Source organism: Ochotona curzoniae, unplaced genomic scaffold, assembly GCF_017591425.1.
Source record: "Ochotona curzoniae isolate NIBS_2020 unplaced genomic scaffold, NIBS_Ocur_1.0 contig_2210, whole genome shotgun sequence".
Taxonomy (NCBI): domain Eukaryota; kingdom Metazoa; phylum Chordata; class Mammalia; order Lagomorpha; family Ochotonidae; genus Ochotona; species Ochotona curzoniae.
The window spans coordinates 35,218,633-35,239,773 of record NW_024465369.1 but is presented as its reverse complement, the minus strand read 5'-3'; the positions used below and the strand labels follow the sequence as shown (position 1 = coordinate 35,239,773).

Here is a 21,141-nt window from a genome sequence, read left to right as displayed (position 1 = left end):
GGTTGTGCCAGCCAAGTCACCATGCTTCTAGTATATAGTTCTGCACTCTATAGTTAAACTACCGATGTAGCTTTCAGTTTCATATCCTTATTCTGTTTTTTGTTGTTCTGCTTCTTAAGTGCTGGTCCAGACAAAAGCCTCTCTATTTGCCCACATTTGAGCTTTACCTGAGATCAATAAAAACCAATAACCAGACGAGAGGTTTCATTTTCTTCACTTTTATGAGAATGTTTCAGCAGCAATTTGGAAGGGAAGGGAAAGAAAGCTATTAGATATGTAAGCAAACATACTATAGGTGCATACTAAATTAAAAGCTTTGGGGGCTGGCACTGAGGCATAGTAGGCTGAGCGTCCACCGAAATGCCAGCATCCCATATGGGTGCCAGTTAAGGTTCTGGCTTCTCCACTTCCAGTCCAGCTCCTTGCTTATGGGAAAGCAGTGGAGGACGGCCCAAGACCTTGGGCCCCTGTACCTATGTGGAGACCTGGAGAAAGCTTCTGACTTCAGATTGGCCAAGCTCCAGCAGTTATGGCCATTTGGAAAGTAAACCAGTGTTTCAAAGTATTTCTCTCTATAACTCTGCTTCTCAAACAAACAAATACATTAAATCTTTAAAAACAAATACAACTTATGTGCAAAAATGATTCCTAAAGATACCCCCTAAAAACCAAAAGATTGTTTTCATGGTTTTCTCTTGATAGATAAAAAATCATTTTAATAATATTTACAACAACAAAAGTTAAACTTGGGAGGAATTTTTAAATAAACGATAAACCTAGACCAAATGAAAAGTAGAAAAATCTTTAAAAATTCAGTTATTATAAGACAGTGTTAACATAGTAGCTTACATCAAATAATTCCCTTTGAAGAGACGTACACTTCACAGACTATTTATGGAGCATCTACCACATATCAAGAGCTGCTGTAACACTGATGGAATTTGACTTGCCTGGCTTCAGTCTGGCCAAGCCCAGGTGCAGCAGATGCAAGATCTCTTTCTCTGTTTCTCTTTCTCTCTGTGTTCCACTCTTCCAGGTGAATAAATCTTGTAAAATATTATTAAAATTACATATTGTTTTTAGGGTTAGCATTGTGGCACTGACTGTAATGCAGGTATCACATTGGGCACTGCTACATGCCCCAACTGCTCCACTTCTGATCTAGCTTCCTATTAATGGATTGGGAAAAATAGCAAAAGATGGTCCAAGTGCTTGGGCCCTACCACTCAAATGGGAGATCTGGATGAAGCCCCAGGCTCCTGGCTTCCACAGCCATCAGGGGAGTGGACCGTAGATGGAAGATCTCCCTTACTCTTTTAAAATAAATAGATAAATATGGATAAGAAATTTTCTTTTTCCAAAGATTTATTTATTTTAATTTAAAAGGCAGAGAGAAGCAGAGACAAAGAATATTTTCCACCTGCGGTTCATTCCCCCAGTGGTCACAATGGCCGGAGCTGGGCCAATATGAAACCAGGAACCAGGAGCTTCTGGGTCTCCCATGTAGGTGCAGGGGTCCAAGAACTTGGGCCATCCTCTGCTACTTTTCCAGTCCATAAGCGAGGAGCTGGATGGGAAGTGGAGCAGCTGGGACTAGAACCAGTGCTTATATGGGATGCAAGTGCTGCAGGTGGAAGATTAGCTGCTGAGCCACTATGTTGGTCCTCGGAAGTTTTCTACACAGAAAAATCACATGTAATGTTACTCCTTAGATATAACCACAACTGGCACTTGCCTTTAGAATTTTTTTCTATGCATTTGATTTCAAATAACAGAAAATTTAATTCAAACCTATTTAAGTAGTTAAGGAAAGTTACTGGTTTACATGAATAAGTCCACTGGCCAACTAACTAGGCCGTTTCCAGAGAGGCTTTTTCCACAGTCAACATGCCATTACAAGACTCCATTTGCTTTTTTCTGCCTGCTGTGCCTACCTTGGTCCACATCATTCAAGGACTGGTTTCTCTCATGGTTCCAAGATAACAACTGCCAGCATCTTCCCCTTCTCTGGCAAAGGAAAAAAGAAAAGAAAAGAAAGAAAGAAAGAAAGGAGAGAGACAGAGAGAAAATATTACATTCTTTGCAAAAGTCCAGAAAGTCATCTCTATTATACTGTACTAGGTCAATGCTCACCCTGACTCGATTATTAGGCCCACTAAACAGTATACCAACTGAATGCTCTAGTTTTTGTCACATTAACACTGAAGGTAGAATGAATTTACCATCTTCAGAATCATAGATCCCTGTAGAGAAAACATTGCTGTTGGAAATGAAAGAATGTTTTTTTAGGATTTATTTTTATTGGAAAGGCAGATGAGATTTACAGAGGGGAGACAGAGTAAAAGATCTTCTATCTGCTGATCCATTCCCCAAATGGCCACAATGGCAGGAGCTGAACCAATCCAAAACCAGGAGCCAAGAGCTTCCTCCAGGTCTCTCATGCAGGTGTAGGGGCCCAAGGGCTGGGGACATCTTCTAATGCATTTCCAGGACACAAGCAGGGAGCTGGATGGAGTGCAGAGCAGTTGGGACACAAACCAGCATCCACATGGTATCCTGGCACTTGCAAGGTGAGTATTTAGCCTTAGAGCTGTCAAGTGTGGCCTGGAAAGGAGAATTTTTAATAACATCATTTTAGACTCATTAAAACAATGTATTTTGTCACTTTTACCTAATTTATTCAACTTTGACTACAATTTCAGATGGTTCAGTTTCAATTTTTTTAAAAGACCATTCCCAAAATTTCACTCAATAGGCAATAACAATGGTGATTATACGTGTGCATTTATGGATTTTTAAATGCTAATATTAGTAAATGAGAGTCCAGTATTGTGAAATAGTGTGTTAAGCAGCACTATTTCTTCTGCACAACTGGCATCCCATATGGGCACTGGTTCGAGAACCAGCTGCTCCTCATCCTATCTGACTCCCTGCTAATGCATCCAGGAAAGCAGAGGAAGATGGCCCAACTGCTTGGGCCCCTGTCACTTTATGGGGGACCTGGATGAAGTTATGGGCACAGCTCTGGCCACTGAAACCATGAGGGGAGTGAATCAGAGAACAGAAAATTGGTATCTTTCAGTCTCTAACTTGGCCTTTCAAAAAAGAAAACCTAGTAAGTCAAAAATGTTACTGAAAATCATGTGTGTGAAAATTACAAGAAAAAAATCACAACTACTTGATTTAAAATTCATCAGAAATCCAGATGCGCATCATACTGCCTCAGTGTATGTCCTGCCTGACCCCTTGCTCTATCCCTCCTGACAATCTTGAGTGGCCAGGGAAATGGAGTATCAGAAAGCGCAAAAGCTGCAGGTCCATTTTATTTGTAAGTGGACATTAAGATCCATTTACGGTTTTTACTCCAATAATCTTTTCTTTCTCTTAACAATATACTAGAGGTCAACATTTGACAGTATCATCAGAAGGGTCAGAGTGGAATTGAATTATTTTCTAATGACAATCTTTGCTAATTTTTTTTTAATCTAAGGATGACTTTCATAACAAAGTCTCTCACCTACAAATGGGCTACTTCTAGATGGCCTTGCCACAGGCTGTCTGGTTCTCAGAACACTCACTCCTTAAGTTATCACTGTGAACCATGTCCTTTAGTTCTGCCTTTTCTCCCACTTTTCTGCTTTCTCTTCAGGCACTTGCCAGAAAGCTCTGTGAACATCTGTTGATGTTTTCCTGGGTAGTTAGTTCACAGAATGAGGATGTCTCTCATTCTTACGTTTTATTTTTCATATATTTTTTCATATATACTTTATATTTCATATATATTTTTATATATCATATATTCATATATATATTTCAAATATGTATATATTTTAAAACTTTGTTAATGGAAAGGCAGATCTATAGAGAGAAGGAGAGACAGAGATAAAGCTCCTCTATCCGCTGGTTTGTTCTCTAGATGGCTGCAACCACTACAGCTGAGTTGATTCGAAGCCAGAAGCCTGGAGCCTCCTCCAGGTCTCCCACACAGGTGCAGGATCCTAAGGCTTTGGGGATATTCTCCTCTGCTTTCCCAGGCTACCTACGGGGAGCAGCTGGGACACGAATTGGCACCCATATGGGATACTGGTGATTGAAAGGTGAGGATAAGCCAATGGAACTATTGTGCTGGGCGAACTATCCAGGTGTTCTGAAACCAATTATTCTATCTCATAGAGCCTCTGACGTAACTTCTTCAAAATAAAAGAGACTAAACCAGTAATTTCCCAAGCTTATAGATTTTATACTTTATACAAGATTCACTATCTTTTGCTTGTTCTGGCTTCCCCACTTAAGTATGTTTTCATTTTCAGCTAATACACACAGAGGGCCTGTTGTGGTAGCCTAGAGGCTAAAGTCCTAGCCTTGCATGCACTAGGATCACATATGAGCACCGATTCTAATCCCAGCAGCCCTGCTTCCCATCCAGCTCTATATATATATACACACATAGAAAGTAAAGGAATTGGGCCCGGCACGATGGCGCAGTGGTTAAGGTCCTCGCCTTGCAAGCCCAGGATCCCATATGGGCGCCGGTTCTAATCCCAGCAGCCCCACTTCCCATCCAGCTCCCTGCTTGTGGCCCGGGAAAGCAGTCAAGGATGGCCCAAAGCCTTGGGACCCTGCACCAGTGTGGGAGACCCGGAAGAGGCTCCTGGCTTCGGATTGGCTCAGCTTCAGCCGTTGTGGCCGCCTGGGGAGTGAATCATGGGAGGGAAGATCTTCCTCTCTGTCTCTCCTCTCTGTATATCTGCCTTTCCAATAAAAATAAAATAAACCTTTAAAAAAAAAAAACAGAAAGTAAAGGAATTTAGGGCTAGAAACAATTCAGAAGTCATTTTAATTCCTTTTTATCATAATGGATGAATAAATGCATAGGTTCATTAACTTCTTCCTCTTGGCCCTATTAGTGAGCCCCATTGGTAATGTCCCTCAGACCCATTCTATCCTTCTTACTGTTAGCACCCCAGAATAAGTCTCCATTTCCCTATGTCTTGGTTCTTCCCCAAAGTCACCACATTTTCTTGCCTTAAACCTCCCTTTCCCACAAATTCTGGGGGTGCTTCCAGGTTACACATAAAAAATTAGTATGATCATTATGACATATTCTTGTGGGGAAAAAAAACTAATTGCTTTACTGTTATTAAAGGATAAAGCTCAAACTAGCTTAGGGAAGTAACTTACCTTCCCAAACATATCTTAGTATTCCCTTAATTAAAGATAAAAGTTCAACAAATATTTAAAGAAAATATTCTCCAATGTTTCTAAACAGAAATTCTGTTAGCGTTGAGTAATGATGTTACTTGCACTTTTTAAAGGAGCCAGATTCAAGGGAAATAAAAACGGAATTAAAAAGTGAAAACAAACAAAAAATGCATACCTTTCCTAGTTTTACTATCTACCCATTTTCACCTGGTTTCAGATGCTGTGATTCACCCTAGCCTTATTGTTTTTCTTGGCAATCCATACAGTTTTGCATCTTTGTTCTAAAACTGCAGTGATAATTTTTTTAAAAATCGAATCTGCAAAGTTAAAATTCTTAAAATTGTGGAGATATCCACTTACACTGGGTCCTAAAAATATTTTTAAACTTGGAATAACATTGATTACAACAGGCTGACGCAAATACAGCATTTCTTCAGGCTTCCAAAGCGGAGCACCACATTAGTATTTGTGGCACTTCAAGTTCTGGAAGTTTCCCACCTATACACCCAATTTCTTACAGGATATACATGTAGCTTTCCTCACAACACAAGTACAACCAGTGTTGGACAGAGTGCTCTAATTCCAGCTTTCCAGTCCTTTTATCTCCTCATTTAAGGTCAAAGTACACACTGCCTTGGGCACGGTGGAACGCAGGATTTTGACCCAGGGCTGAGTGTAGGTCTTTGCTTTTAATGTGTACGCTACAAAAAAAACCCCAAACACATGCTAACCCAGAGAGCAGACGCCGGCTCACAGGATGCTGAGCTCAGATAGCGGAAAGCCCACGGGGAATCCCACGCCACGCCGCCATTTTGCCGAGGCCCGGCGGCCGGAAGTCGCGCCCGGCGGGGCGGGGTCTGAAAGCCGGGCTCCAGGACCCCGGAGCTCGGAGTCCCGAGGCCACGGGCGGAGAGGAGGCTGTGGGAGGAGGGTGGAGTGGGATGGGGTGCGGGCCGCGTGACTCCAGCCCTGAGGCAGCGGGCGGACCTGAGGGCGGGACCGAGACTGTGGTGAGCAGGAATCCGGTGGACCGGAGCGGGACCTGAGAGAACAGCGGGGTGTTTGGGGCGGAGGGCGGGGCCAGGAGGTGGAGCCTGCGGGCCGGGCGGGGCCCGAGGGCGGGGCCTGCGGGCCGGGCGGTGGCCTATGGGGGAAGGCCGGGGGCGGGGCTGGGGCGGGGCCGGGGCGGGAGCTGACAGGGCCGCAGCGGCTCGCCCCGACCTCACTTTCTCGGAACGTGAGCTGCTGCTGCCGGCCACCGGCGGCGCTCGGCGGAGAGGGCTGGGGGCGGGAGATGAGGGTGATTTCCTCCCCGCTGGGCCCTCTACGAACATCTACTCCCTTCTTCTGGAAGCCCAGGGGCTGCAGACGTAGCAGGTGAGATGGGCCGCCGGGGATCTGCGTCTTGGCTCGGCCCTCGGGGACACCCGATGCCGTCGCCCCCTGCCCCTTGGTTCTTGGTCGGTGGACAGCAGCCGGCCCCTCTGCGCCCCGGCTTCGCGGCCCGCAGCTCTTACCTTTGGGACGACGAGCGCGACCACCGACCGGGAAGGCTCGCGCAGGGGTGGGGGGCGGCTTGTCTCTTCGGGGACCTGACTTGCGGTCCTCACCGCACGTGCTTGCCCCCCGCCATCCAGTCCCCCTGTAGCCCCAGGGTGGCTCAGTGTCTGCTTCTCCTGAGAGGGGCTGCTGCCGAGGTACCTGAGCGTTGAGCCCAATTTCCTCCGTTATCCTCTTTTGGGGTGTATTAGTTAACCATGGCGTTGTGACTCCCATCCCCTGGGAAGCTAGCTGAGCGACCACAGCTGGGCAGCCTTTCCACCTAACGCTGCTGCCTTACCGACGTGCCTCGGGCGACACCCACCCTCTGGGCAGGCTGATTGTTTGGGAGACTTTTCCCGCACTCCTTATCTTGGAAGGCTCAGAGGAGGGAAGCCAGCGGTACAGAACGCACTCCCTGCCCTGGCTCTCCGGGGAGGACTTTGGTGCCCCCGCAAGTGGGCGGCAGTGGCTGTGTGGTGTGACTGTTGGTGTTGAATAGTGCCGCTCTCCCATGGGATAATGATATTGGGTGTTTGGGAAACAGCCCAAGAGTTTGACTCTTTCTATTTAAAGGTAATCACCCTCACTCCAGTTTTACTTGATAGAATAGCTACTTAACACTTTCGGTGGTCTCTGTTAATCCAAGCCAAATACAAATGGCTTGTATAGCATTTCTCCAGCCCCTGCCCCAGTGACCATTTTCCTGTGACAGGTCAACTTGATTTTTCTATAGTAAGTCTTGGTTTTAGAGATGAAAAAATCGCATGCAATTAAACATTTAAAAACTCTTCACTTGTGGTGGTTTCTGTTCATTTTTAAATATGGTTGGGAAAGTATATTTGCATTTTAAAAATATCCAGATGAGACAAACTTTCTAAGTCCTTTTGAGTATTTTGACTTCCCCTCAGTTAGCAAGCATTGCTTTTGTAATAACAGGGAAAAAAAAATGTTACAAGAAACTTTTTGGAAAGAGGTATGTGACATTTGAAAGTGCTTTTTTCAGCTTTCAGCTTTAATTGAAAGTTACACTGCTAAGATTTGACCATCACCTGGTGAAAGATGAAGTGCTCGCTCCTCACTGTTTACAACCATTTAGGATCAGACTGCATTAAATGCAAGTTATTAATTGTTTGTTATAAAACAGAAACTCATAATCTTATGACACACCCTGGGTGGTACAAAAATCTTTAAAGAACCAGCATTAGACAGTGGGATTGTTCTTCTTGGTTACAATTCTTATCATCAGAACTGCAGCTTCTAAGAGCAACTGCTGTCATTTCTAGAAGGCATACTCGGTGATAAGCTGTGCACGCCACAGCCACACCACGGCCTTCTGTGGACGGTTTTTACTGTCACTTGATAGCTGAGGGTTCTGAGCTCCAGGGAGGCCAAGTCGAGGAATTGATAAGGAATAAAACCTAGAATCTGCTTGACTCTTCCCTTTGTTTGCTCTTCTAGTTAAAAATGTTGATGAACACAAAAAAAAGAAGAAGATTGGAATAGGCTGAAATGCTAGTTTATGAGCAGTCTGAATCCTTATTTCAGGCAGAGATATGGGGAACTTCTGAAAAAACTCAGAAAACTAGGTTAGTTGGTCCCTTTCTTCAGCACCGCCTTTCCAAGACCACATTTTTTAAAATTAAGCTCAAAAGTGATATTCTTTTTTTTGTTTTAATTGACAAGTCAGATTTGCAGAGAGAAGGAGAGACAGAGAAAAATATCTTCTATCTGCTGGTTCACTCCACAGGTGGCCACAATGGGCTCAGAGCTGAGTTGATCCAAAGCCAGGAGTCAGGAGCCTTTTTGGGTCTCCCACATGGATATAGGGTCCCAAGGATTTGGGCCATCTTCCACTGCTTTCTCAGGACACAAGTAGGGAGCTGGAAGGGAAGTAAAGTAGCCAGGACACAAACCTGCATCCCTATGGGATCCCAGCTCATTGCAAGGCGAGGAGTTCAGCAGCTAGGCTACTGCATCAGGCCCGAAGACCACATTTCTTAGGAGTTCCAAATGTTGAATGTTTTTGTTGAGTTGTTGACCAGCTTCTTACTTCAAGTATGGGTATTTGTCCCACTAACAGCTTTCCCAGGGTATAATTTGATGCTTATTTGGTAAACTTCAAGTATGTGAGTATTACAGGTTTCATGTATATTGACCACTCCTATCTAATCCTGGTAGAAAAATATTGTCCTAATCCAGATTAAATGTAAGGTTTTTAAATGGTGTGGTTTATATCTGGGCAGCACAGAGAAAATTCTTGTACACACCCCCATGTATCAGTTGTTGGTGATCTCTGGCCTGCTGGCTGAGGTTTTTCAATGTCAAGAGGTTGGTTGGAGAACTTGACCTGGACGTTTCAGGAAGTGTGAGTTTTTTTACATTTTACTTTATCTCAAGCCATTTTAAATGGTCAACCTACACTAATCACTTGAGATTGGCAATTTTCATCGTATTAAATTCAAGATGTTAATAAAAGCTGATTAGCTTCAGAATTGGTCAAACCTTGTGTCTCTTAGCATCAACAGATTTGATAAAAATGTTTGTAATATTAGCATAACAAATTTATTGCTTGTTTTAGCATTTTGTGAGCATCTTTAGAACACTTTACAACACATTTTGTGTTCCTTAGCATTTTATGAACATCTTTAGAACATTTCAAGGCACATTCTGTGTTCTTGAGCTTGTTGTTACAGTGAGCAATTTAGAATAATACTTTACCAAATTCTGTGCATCCACTAGCTAATGCCTGAAAGAGGACATTGACTTATGAAGGGATAAGAGGTTTATTGACTCATTCATTAAAAAATATTTTCTCCAGTATATTCTATGTGCCAGGTACTATGACATGTTAAGGGCACAATAGTAATAAAACGTTTGTTTATAAAATCCTTGCTTATGCAACACTTACAGCCTAGGGAGATAGTCATAAACAATCATTCTAATACATTTGATAAGTATAAACCAAGAAAAGCTGAGCTGAAAATGGTGTGATTCAGTTGGTGAGGGAACCATATCCTGACTTTGGGGTGAGTGAAGCCTAACCTGATGCAATGAATCATGAGCCGCAAGGTTCGGAGGCTGAGTAGGTGTTAATTATGTAGAAAATGGCAGATGGGGCAGAGAAGAGAACGCTTTAAAGAGTACTGAATGTGTCAAGTCCCCTCTGGCACAAAGGGACTAGGGAACCAGTATGTGTGGCTAGGGTAAAAGCTACTATAAGTAAGCTGGTGGAATTCTATTCTTTTATTCATCCGTTTTTCTTTCACTTTCTCCCTTGCATTCTCTGAAGAGTTATATTCCATTTGGTTGAGTGATTACTCTATGCTGATTGAGACTCTAAGGTAAATAGACATTCATCTCAAGTTCCTGTGAGGTAAATATTTGCCACTTCACAGATGAGGAAAGTGAGGCACACGTTGATTCAAAGGATGATACATGATGCTCTGTTATGTTCTTCTTCTTGGTACTTAAGTGTGATTGTGGGCTGCAAGGGAACCCTTGCTGCCATGTGACTCCTTCATTGTCACCCTGCGAACTTCCGTGGTCTCTAGACAATCCGAATGCAGGCGGCCCTTGCCCTTGCCCACTTCATGGAACTCAAGGGTGGATCATAGAAGATAACCCCAGGGTATCACCAGCTGAAATATTTGTGACTCTTGTGTCTGACTGAATATAGAATAGCAGCATAAATATTTTGACCTGACCTACTGCCTGTGAGAGAAAAGAGGTTATTATGTTTTCCGCATCATATTTTTTCCTTGGTGGTATTAGAATAAAGGCATATTTATTTATTTGGCCATGTAATAAGAAGTCTAGGAAGACAGTGTGTCATGTCAACTAGAATTCTTATTGTCACTCTGACTCCTTGTTCTTTTCTTTGCAGAGAGCTGGTTGGAGGTGGAGGTTGAGAGAAAATGAGTTCTTTTTCTCATTTACCTGCTGAAAACTCAACCACTGCAGTCAACATGACTGAGACTTTGTCTACTCCAGTAATGCATGGATTTAATTCTACTAATGACTCACCTTCCATGGCAATCACAAGGCTTTTCCCAGCTTTACTAGAGTGCTTTGGCATAGTCCTTTGCGGTTACATAGCAGGAAGGGCCAATGTCATAACATCAACACAGTCCAAAGGACTGGGAAATTTTGTCTCCAGATTTGCACTTCCAGCTTTGTTATTCAAAAACATGGTTATACTTAATTTCTCAAATGTGGATTGGGCTTTCCTATATAGTATCTTAATTGGCAAAGCTTCTGTATTTTTCATTGTCTGTATATTAACCTTATTGGTTGCCAGTCCTGATAATCGCTTTAGCAAAGCTGGACTATTCCCTATTTTTGCTACACAAAGTAATGACTTTGCATTGGGATACCCAATAGGTAAGTTATTTCTTTATTTGTCAAGCTTTTTTTTTTAATATAGACATTTTAGCACATAAATATGCATGCTTTTAGTTATCTAGAAAATTTTTTAGGATTTATTTATTTTCATTTGAAAGGCAGAAGGAGAGAGAAAGAGAGAAAGAATGAAAGAAAGAGAGATCTTTCTGGTTCACTCCCCAACTGGCCACCACAGCTGGAGCTGATCTGATATAAAGCCAAGAGCCAGTGTTTCTTCTGCATCTTCCACATGAGTGCAGGAGTCCAAGGACTTGAGCCATCCTTTGCTGATTTCGCAGGCCATAAGCAGGGAGCTGGTTCTGAAGTGGAGTGGCAGGGACATGAACCAGTATCCATATGCCATATGGGATGCTGGCATCCCAGGTAGAGACTTGGCTTGCTTTGCAATGGTACCAGCCCCATAGGCATGTTAGTGACTAGTTCTTCCTATTGTATCCAAGAAAGCTTTCATTTTTTCCCTTAATTATATCTTAAATTTGGGTGAATTAAGTTTTTCAGCTGCAGAGATTAAGAATCCTCTGAATGTCTACCTAAAATAAATGGCCATAACCTAATAATCTATGTGAATAGTCTTTCTAGTAGTTTCCTTTTTTTTCTCATTAATCACATTTTCCACAAGAGATCAAATTCTTATTTAAACTATGAGAAAGGTAAGTTTGTGATTGTATAATCATTATTAAATATTAGCAGTGGGAATTAATAATTTTCCTTTTTGCTTTACTTCTCTCATCTAAAATATATATTATTTTACATTATGTTATGTGTCCTTTTATAATGTGACATGATGTAAAGAACTGAATATTACAGACGTCTTCATTTGTTCATGCATTCACTCACTCCGAAGGGAACCGTTACATAAACTGTGTTGGCTGCTGGGAATACCCTTGTGAACAAAACTCTTATATGTGTTGAGTTTACATTTTAATGGAAAGATAAATAATAAAATTACTATTAAATCAGATAGCAACAACAACCATAAAAAATAAAGTGTTGTGTGGGGGATAAGAAGAAAGGGATGCTACTTGAGCTAGCCACTCCACTGATAGTCTTTTGATAAGAACTTACTAATGTGTTTACATGTGAGGGCTACCATTAACTTTATCTTTTTCCCCTAACAAATTTGTTTTCATTTTGCTTGAGAGGCAGATACACAGACAGAGATCTTCTATTCCATAATCCACCCCCAGATGCCCACAATAGCTGGAGCTGCACTAGTCCAGAACTCAATTTGAAGCTCCTCCATGGGTGATAGGAAGCCAAGCACTTGAGCCATCACCTGCTGCCTCCCAGAATGCACAGTAGCAAGAAGCTGGAAACAGGAACAGGGTTGGGATTCCAACACAGGCACTCGGACACAGTTAGCCAATGAACCAGACATTCATCACGTTCAATTTTCTTATCCGATAATTTTCTCCTCTCCCCATCCCCAGCTTTTTTCACCACTGACACCACGATTCTGGTGAACTATGCTTTTCATCTTCCACCTTTGGCATTCCTCCACCTTGTCTTCCAGAGGTAGAGAAGTACCAAAGAAATCAGATAACTCTGAGTAAAGCAGGAGGTTTAAGAGGCAGGAAAAACTAGGCTCTTAGGTAACTAAGCTGTAAATAATCAGAAACTAGATAGGTGTTCCTCTAAGGTTATTGAACTTTAAAATGAAATAAAAACTCCTGGAGATAAATGACCGAGGAGTTAATATGTTTGTGTACTTTCTCAGGACAATTAATAACGTGAACCTGTCAATACACTTATGGCGTAATGCTCTTAGGTGTGCCTGAGTGTGATAGTATTAAAAATTTAATAAGTATAGCTAGATCTTCCATCAGACATGGAATAGAAATGTAGGGTATCATGCTTTTTAGATTAGTAAGCCCATAACTAAATAGAACTACCATTTTAACCGTATAATTCACAAAGCACTTTATTATATACGTATCTGCTTTAAGTAGGGCAGATATGATTATCCTCATTTCCAAATAAGGAGACAGGCTTACAGAGATTTAATTGTTTTATCCCAGGTCACACAGCTAATGGGTGATTGAGACTCAGACCTAGACCTTCTGGTTCTAAATCTTAGGCATTTTTTACAACACACACAAGAAAACATTCCATCCTTATTGGAGCCAACTGGCCCTTGTAATACATTGGTTTCAGAGATAATTAAAAATGTTTTCCTTATAATAGTCCATGAAATTAGTAATAATTGCAAAACCCCTATTAGATGAACTAACCTGTTTTCATACTGAGGTAGAATCTTCCAAGAAAAAAGAAAAGAAGAGCCATTTTCACCACTGCTCTTCCTGTGTCCCACATGAAATCAGTAAATGTGTTCCTGACAGTGAGCTAGCCCCAGCTGCCGCATGCTTGTCAGTTGTAGTTAGTGAGAGCTCTTGCAACACTAGCCTGTGCACTGCAGCTTTACTAAAAAAAAAAAAAACAATGGTAAAGATGGACGTGCTCTCCACTGGCAGAGGCCTGTCTGATGATGAGGATGTCTGTGACGCTGTCTGTGCCCGTCTGCTTTCTGCCCTTGCACACAGTGGACACAGGAGACCATCCAGCAAGAAGAACTTGCCATCTGTTTGCACTACAGCGTCTCCCAGAACTTCCCACTCTTAGCAAGAGAGAGGGCATCAGTTATAGGTTATGAGAAATGTCCTTTTTCAGACTGTATTTATCTCACATCCATCCAGTTTCCAGGTGACTCACAGCATATTGGCACAGAACAGGCAGCCAAGTTAATGAATAAAGCAAAAGAATGGTCATGTTTCCTTCTCCTGTGTATTATACAATTGTAATGATCTATAAAAATTACAGTACAGGGATTTATCTTAACTCAAGTGACAGTTTAATGCATTACTACTGTTAATAAGAATGACTCTTTTAAGAAATACTTTTTTTATAATATATATATTTTTTATTAATTGCATTGCATTATGTGACACAGTTTCATAGGCTCTGGGGATCCCCCAACCCCTCCCCAGACCCTCCCCCCATGATGGATTCCTTCACCATGTTGCTGTATTACATTTCAAATTCAGTCAAGATACTTTCATTGCAAGAGTATACCAAGCACAGAAATACTTTTAAATATCCAAATGTGGGAAGAAACCAAGAACTTACCAAGGTGAAATGTTGATTTCCACAAATCTGAATGATTCCCTGCCTCTGTCATTAAAATATACTAATAGGGAATGGTTAAGTCCTATAATTTATTCTTCAAACAATGCTGATAGCATAAGTACTCTGACTAATCATAATTATGCTCTAGTGCTTGAGCTGTAAACAGAAAGGAAATGAAGCATTTAACTATAGGCCATTAAGTAATAGAATGATTTTGTCGGGGGGCTTTGTCTTATTTGCTAGGGATTGAAACCCTGCAGGAATCAAAATGGGAGCCACAGTAGGTGGCTAATTGTGTCCCTTAGTTTTTCAAAGCTATATAATAACTCCTCATAATGAGAATCCCCATGCCTTTCAAGAACCTTATGTATAAGCATTAATTAATTACAGCTTAATAGGTGATATTATGATTATAAATCCCCTTTTAGTCACTAGAAGTCATTGCCTTTATGTGATTTTCTTTTCTTTTTTTTTTTTTTTTGAGACTTCAAAAACCATCTTCAGATTGATTTCAAAAGAACACTGCCACTTTATGGATGAAGATACAGTGTTAAGTAATTATGCAAATGAAAGGCAGAAATAGACTGAAATTCCCATGTTGAATCTTGTTCTTCCAGTAATTTAACAAGTATTTGTTTAATCACAAATTCTTTGCGCTCTCACTGGACCGTGTTTCTGCCTTTGCACACTTGCCTAACTCAGTTTAAAATACTCCAGTTCTAGCTTGTTTTATAAACAGTAAAATGTAAAACAAACAAAAATGCATTTAAAAAATTCAGCTAGATAGGAGAAAGTTCAAGAAGTCTCTTATACAACATAATGTCTATGGTTAAAAACATCATATTAAAATTGCTAGAAGCATAGTTATTAAGTGTTTTCATCACACAAAAATGTTCAGTATGTGAAATAACATGTTTATTTTGCCATTTCACAATGTGAACATATTCCAAAATAGTATGTTCACTGTAAATTTATATAATTCTTGTCAAATTTAAAAACAAAATGACAAAATTTTTTAAAGGAGAAGACACATTTTAAAGTAAATACAAAAAGAAATTAACTGATAACCATTAGATATAAATTGCCATGAGTTTAAAAGATGCATTTTTACTGCATCCAAAACCTTTGATGCTCATCACTATGTTAGTGAATTCCATCCAGCACTGTGGTGGAGAACATGTTTATAAAATGATGCCTTCTAAGTGCTCAGAGGTTGTTGGGATATCACTAAGAAACAAAACACCTAGTCTTCCAGGGAGAGGGAGACACCTGCCATAGACTAAAGGCTCAGAGGAAGAAGTACAAGAGACTATCCTCATGCAGTAGACAGATTTCAGGAAGTTGGAGGGTGAGGGTCTGACATGTGGAGCTAGGAATTACAAACAGAGTGGGCGGTGCCTGCGATGGTGAACTGACTGATGAAGTCTGCCTAAGCAGTAATGAGGGATGGGCTGGATAAGTAAGGAGTCTGTTGTGGAAACTGGACTGTGAATGTCCAAAGAACGCTGTTATAGCTCTTCCTGTAGGCAGTGGGAAAATCTTAACTTTTGATACAAAATTTGGCTTTTTAAAGTTAAGATTTACATGGTACTGTTGGCAGTGAATGAAGGGGATGACTAAGAAAAAGCAAAATATAGATTGAGAAACATGACATAATCCAGTTTGGGGACTTTGATTAATGGTAACAGTAGGAGTCAAGAGAAAATACAAAATATCCCACAAAAGAAAGCAAATAAGTATCCCCTTATCTGCTGGGGATACAATGAATCCCTGCAAAACCACCTAGGCTGCTTTTCCCTTATATATATCTAAGATGATGTTCAATTTATAAATTAGGCTCAACAAGATTTTTAAAAAATATTTACTTGTTTTTATTGGAAAGGCAAATTTATAGAGAGAAGCAGAGACAGAGATCTTCCATCCACTGACTCACTCCCCAGATGGCTACAGCATCCAGAGTTGAGCCCATCCAAAGATAGGAGCCTCCTCCAGATTTCCCACATGGATGCAGCATGGGAAGTGGAGCAGCCAGGACATGAACCTGTGACCTCATGGGACCCTGGTGCTTGGAGGTGGAGGATTAGCCAGCTGAGCCACTGCACTGGGCCCTTAGTAAGGTATTAACAACAGCTTTTGAAAATAGAACAGTTGTAGCAACACACTGTAACACAAGTCATGGGATGTGGTTAGTCTCCCAGTCTCTGTCAGTCTCTCACTACAACATACTCACCATTCTTATTGACCCTGGATAAGCAAAACAAGACTAGAGGACTGTACCATACTTGGTCAGCTATAGGGTAATAAAAACAGTTGCTCAAATTTACATTGAGCTCCTGAAACAATCGAAAATATTGTGTGGCACTACTAAGGTACCCCAAAACTATGTTTCTATTCCAGAAAATGGCATTATGAATAAGGTGCTTTGAATAGATCACAGAGCTATAGCTGTAATTTGACAAAAACAAACACCTTCATGTTTTATTGTGGCTGCTTAGGAAAAATTCTTGTACTCAGATTGGGCACACAAGACTTGCAGAATATTATTTTAAAAAGTTGAGTGCTGGGCAGATATTGGTGCCTTTCTATAAAAGGTAAAAACATCTCATCAGAAGTAGAGCTATCTAGAAATAATTATCAAAAGTTCTGCTTTTTAGTCGAAAGATGAAATCTTATGAAGCATGAAGGAAACTCACTAAAAGAGTATTAGCACACTTAATTTGGAAACCTGTGGGAAAAAATGATCAAATCTTAGGTAATTAAATATTTTTAACCACTGATTCATTTTGGAGATATCAATATCACAAATATCTCTGTATGTGCTTGGTTGGCAAAAGAGAGATTGACTGTTACATAAAATAGGTTTTAGCTGATGAGAGTGTGGTGACCTTCTTCTACAGGTTATATAATTTAGTTGCATAACTTTAACAGGTCACGTGCATGATAGTAACTGAACTTATGTATCCTGAGTAAGTAAACAAACGTATTTTTCTACCTGTGTCACTTTATCTAAACGTAAACTGAGAAGCCTGATCTTTTACACTTTTTCATGATTGTCTCTCCTTGTGATTGTTATTCTTCATATTTTATCCTTTTTTTTTTCTCAACTTCAGGTCAGTTGTGAATCGGCCTTTGTATGTGGTGGATTGAATAATTTGGAGAACAGTTGTCAAAAAATGTACCTAGAGACTGGCTTGTTTCCTTCAAGGCCCTTAGTTGCCCTGATTAGGTCACTAACACTTATCTCCACCAGGCACACCTGCTGGAGATCTGATGCAAGCCACTTACTTCTCTCCAAGGAAACACATCCAATGGAGTGGCTAGGTCCAAAAGCTGTATTGTGTACTTAACCTCTTAAAAAATCCTTTAAATCACCCACCAAATACTCATGCATACTTTCTATTGCACTATTGTAAATCTGACACAGCCCTGGATTTTCCCCCCCACTCTAGCCTTGTATTTCAGTGTGGAAACAGATGAAACAATTAGCTTGCACCCGGAAAATGCTAGATGGAAAAAAAAGACACTTTTGTTTTCCCAAGAGAGTATATCTGAATTTGCACCATTTGTTGGATCAACACTGATGTAATTTGTGTATTCTTCTCTGGAATATTTCTTTGATATAAATTTCTATCCCTATTTCAAAGCCTTCACTGAGAGTCCCCAACAACATTTATTCTCTTTCCTGCCACTCACACAACCACTTGCTCTCCCAACAGGGCCATCACACTTGGGAACAACCCCACTGGAGTGTGTGACATCTGGCTAGACTGACTGCTCATCTTCATTGCTGTTATCTTCTAACCTCATTTTGGTCACTCAGTGTTGTCATTCTTGTCCCAAATTTTACCATGATCTTGTTTCACTTTAGCTTGTGAACTTATTGTATTCTCTGCCCTCTTCATTCCTGGTTCTCTCCTTATCTACAGTGATGTCTAGTCCATTTCACCCACCAACTCCAATGGGCACAGTCCCTTGGGAAACATCACACGTAATAGCTCATTCTCTGAGCTAGTCCCAACTCCTAAATTTCCATATGCACTTGATTCCTGGACTGCATAGAGACCTGTTCCCTCTGACCTTTCTTTCTGGTCAACCTTCTCCCACCTTTGCTTCTCTTCCTGTACAGGGTAGGCTCCATCACATCCTTTGTCTTTCCCTCTCTGTGGTCCTCTGCAACCTGACTTCTCTCACCAGGCCACTGAAACTGCCCTCTTCAGAGATACAAACAACTGCCTTGTTGTTGTTGTCACTTAATATTTTGTGTGCCACTAGATTTTTACACTGAATTTTTAAAATATGTATTTCTTTTCATTGGAAAAGGTAGATTTACAGAGAGAGAGAGAGACAGAGAAAGATCTTGCATCTACCGGTTCACTCTCCAGAGCTAAGCCTATGGAGCTTCTTCCCAGTCTCCCATGCGGGCATAAGGTCCCAAGGCTTTAGGCCATCCTCCATTACTTTCCAAGGCCACAAGCAGGGAGCTGGAAGGGAAATGGAGCAGTCGGGGTACAAACCAGAGCCCATTTAGGATCCTGGCACTTGGAAGTAGAGGATTAACTAGTTGAGTAATGGTGTCAGCCCCTGAATTGTTTCTTTTTAAAATTCTAAGTTCTGCATGTTTTAAACTGATCTTACTAAAAGTAGTTTTTAGCATTGGTTATCATTTAAAATTTTCTTAAAATTTAATAGAGAGGGAAGGTGAGAGTAAGAAAAATCTGCCAGGGCTCCCCAAATTCCTGCAATAGCTTGGGCGGGGCTCACTGTGAGTATCAAGAGTCCAAGAACTTGGGTCATCATCTGCCTGCTGCAGTGTACATTAGTGGGAATACTGGTGGCTGGACTCAAGAGCGGAGGCATTACTTGAACCAAGCACTACAATAAAAGATGCAGGTATCTCAGATATCTTAGCCATTCTGCCAAATGTTCACATTAAATGTTATCATTTTATGAGCTAAATGATACAGTAAGTTTTTTTCCTTTTCAGCTTTATTACTAAAAGTTACTTCTCCCAAAATAGGCAAATGAGGTCATCCAGCTCTATTTAAATTGATTGACAGTATGCTATAATTAAACACAGAAAATGTTATGTACATAATATGTATTTCTATGGCATTCATTTTCAAATCAATATTCTTGTTTTGCAGTTGAAGCTTTATATCAAACTACATACCCAGAATATCTTCAGTACATTTATCTGGTGGCCCCAATATCTCTTATGATGTTAAATCCCATCGGGTTTATCTTCTGTGAAATCCAGAAGTCGAAAGATGCTCAAAGTACTTCTCAAAACAAAGTAAAAATTGTGGGACTTGGATTTCTCCGTGTGCTACAGAACCCAATAGTGTTTATGGTGTTCATTGGTATTGCCTTCAATTTTATTCTTGATAAAAAGATTCCTGTATATATGGAAAATTTCCTTGATGGACTTGGAAATTCTTTCTCTGGAGCAGCCCTGTTTTATCTTGGTCTCACCATGGTGGGAAAAATAAGGAGACTGAAGAAGTCAGCATTTGTTGTACTCATTCTTCTCATCACAGCCAAACTGTAAGTTTACTTATTTGTCTTGGGAATTATACACTTCATCAACGCCTGAATGTTAGTGATTTCTCCCCACAAAGTAGTTGTAATTTCACGGAAAGTGTGACATTGATGTGTGCTAGAAAGAGGTTTACTTATTCCAGGCATGATTACCCTTCCATTTTATTCTAAGGATACAGATGATTGATCTCCCTTCAGCTTCTTTATGTTTCTTTAATATCTCCTAATGTCACAGAGCATTTTAAAATGAATTTTGCAGGATTTGAGCTCCATTACAATCTTGCAGTACAAAATATCTTAGTCATAATGATTACAATAACTTACAACAAATTTTTTCCTGACTTGAGAATATATTCTGTGATCCTCAGTTTGGTTGAACTTTCATTTTTTAAAAGATTTATTTATTTTTATTGGAAAGGAAGATTTTTCAGAGAGAAGAAAAGACTGAGAAAAAGATCTTCCATCTACTGGTTCACTCCCCAAGTGGCCGCAATTGCCAGAGCTCAGCTGATCCAAAGCCAGAAGCTTCTTCTGGGTTTTCCATGTGGGTGCAGGATCCCAAGGCTTTGGGCCATCCCCTACTGCTTTCCCAGGCCACAAAGGGAGGTGGATGGGAAGTGGAGCAGCTTGGATATGAAACCAGCGCCCATATGGGATCATGGCGCTTGCAAGCCTAGGACTTTTGCCACTAAGTTACTGCACTGACTCCTTGGTTGAAATTCCCACATCTTGGTAAATTAGTAGGAATATTATCAGCTATCTGATTCCAACTTATCAAATAAGAAGTTCTTGTTAACTCTTTAGTATTTCTTTACTTTACTTGACCCCTTAGCTGTGAAGTACATTTCAAAATGCAGTTGACATAATTTACTTGCAAGATTATCCCAGAGTATCTGAGGTATATTTAACTATGAAATTCAGCTCTTGCATAGATAAATTCATAAATGTGTGATGATATAGTACTTATAGTTTTCATTTTAGTTGAGAGAAATCTGCTGGCTCATTTCTGAAATGCCCACAACCCATAATAGCCAGGGCAGGATCAGGCCAAAGTCAAAAGTCTAAAACTCGATTTGGGTCTTTCAGATGGGTGGTATTTGAGACATCACCCACTGCCTCCTAGGGTATGTAGAGTCTGTCGAATCCAAGCACTCTCACACAGGCTACAAACATCACAAGCAGTGATTTGACTATGGTACCAAATGCCTGCCCCTATATTTTCAAAATAAATCAGTACAAACATAAATTCTGAAAAAATGCTTGTGGTGTTATGCTGCTCAGGAAAAAGTACATTAAATATATTGTTACAGTATGAAAAGTGATTCTAACAATAAT

General features: G+C 40.7%; 2 protein-coding genes across 4 annotated transcripts in view; one reads left to right on the top strand and one right to left on the bottom strand.

The window, feature by feature from the left end:
* Positions 1–5,952: 5,952 nt before the first annotated feature.
* LOC121150825 (proline-rich protein HaeIII subfamily 1-like) lies at positions 5,953–6,978 on the bottom strand. The gene has a single exon (XM_040972001.1). It carries the CDS (start codon positions 6,976–6,978, stop codon positions 5,953–5,955), a length of 1,026 nt encoding a protein of 341 aa, XP_040827935.1.
* Positions 6,381–21,141, top strand: part of GPR155 (G protein-coupled receptor 155) — a 40,824-nt gene continuing 26,063 nt past the window's right edge. The window contains exons 1-3 of one of the 3 annotated variants that reach the window (XM_040971739.1): positions 6,381–6,579; positions 10,628–11,124; positions 19,413–19,812. In XM_040971739.1, the coding sequence (XP_040827673.1) occupies positions 10,659–11,124; positions 19,413–19,812 (866 nt within the window). In that variant the 5' untranslated portion in view covers positions 6,381–6,579; positions 10,628–10,658. Of the gene's footprint in view, positions 6,580–8,695; positions 11,125–19,412; positions 19,813–21,141 lie in introns of those variants that run through there. The other 2 variants (XM_040971736.1, XM_040971737.1) reach the window with 2 other exon arrangements.

What these genes read in the sequence shown, in the direction of transcription:
- LOC121150825 (XM_040972001.1), bottom strand. Translation starts at nt 6,978, where the DNA reads ATGGGAGTCACAACGCCATGGTTAACTAATACACCCCAAAAGAGGATA.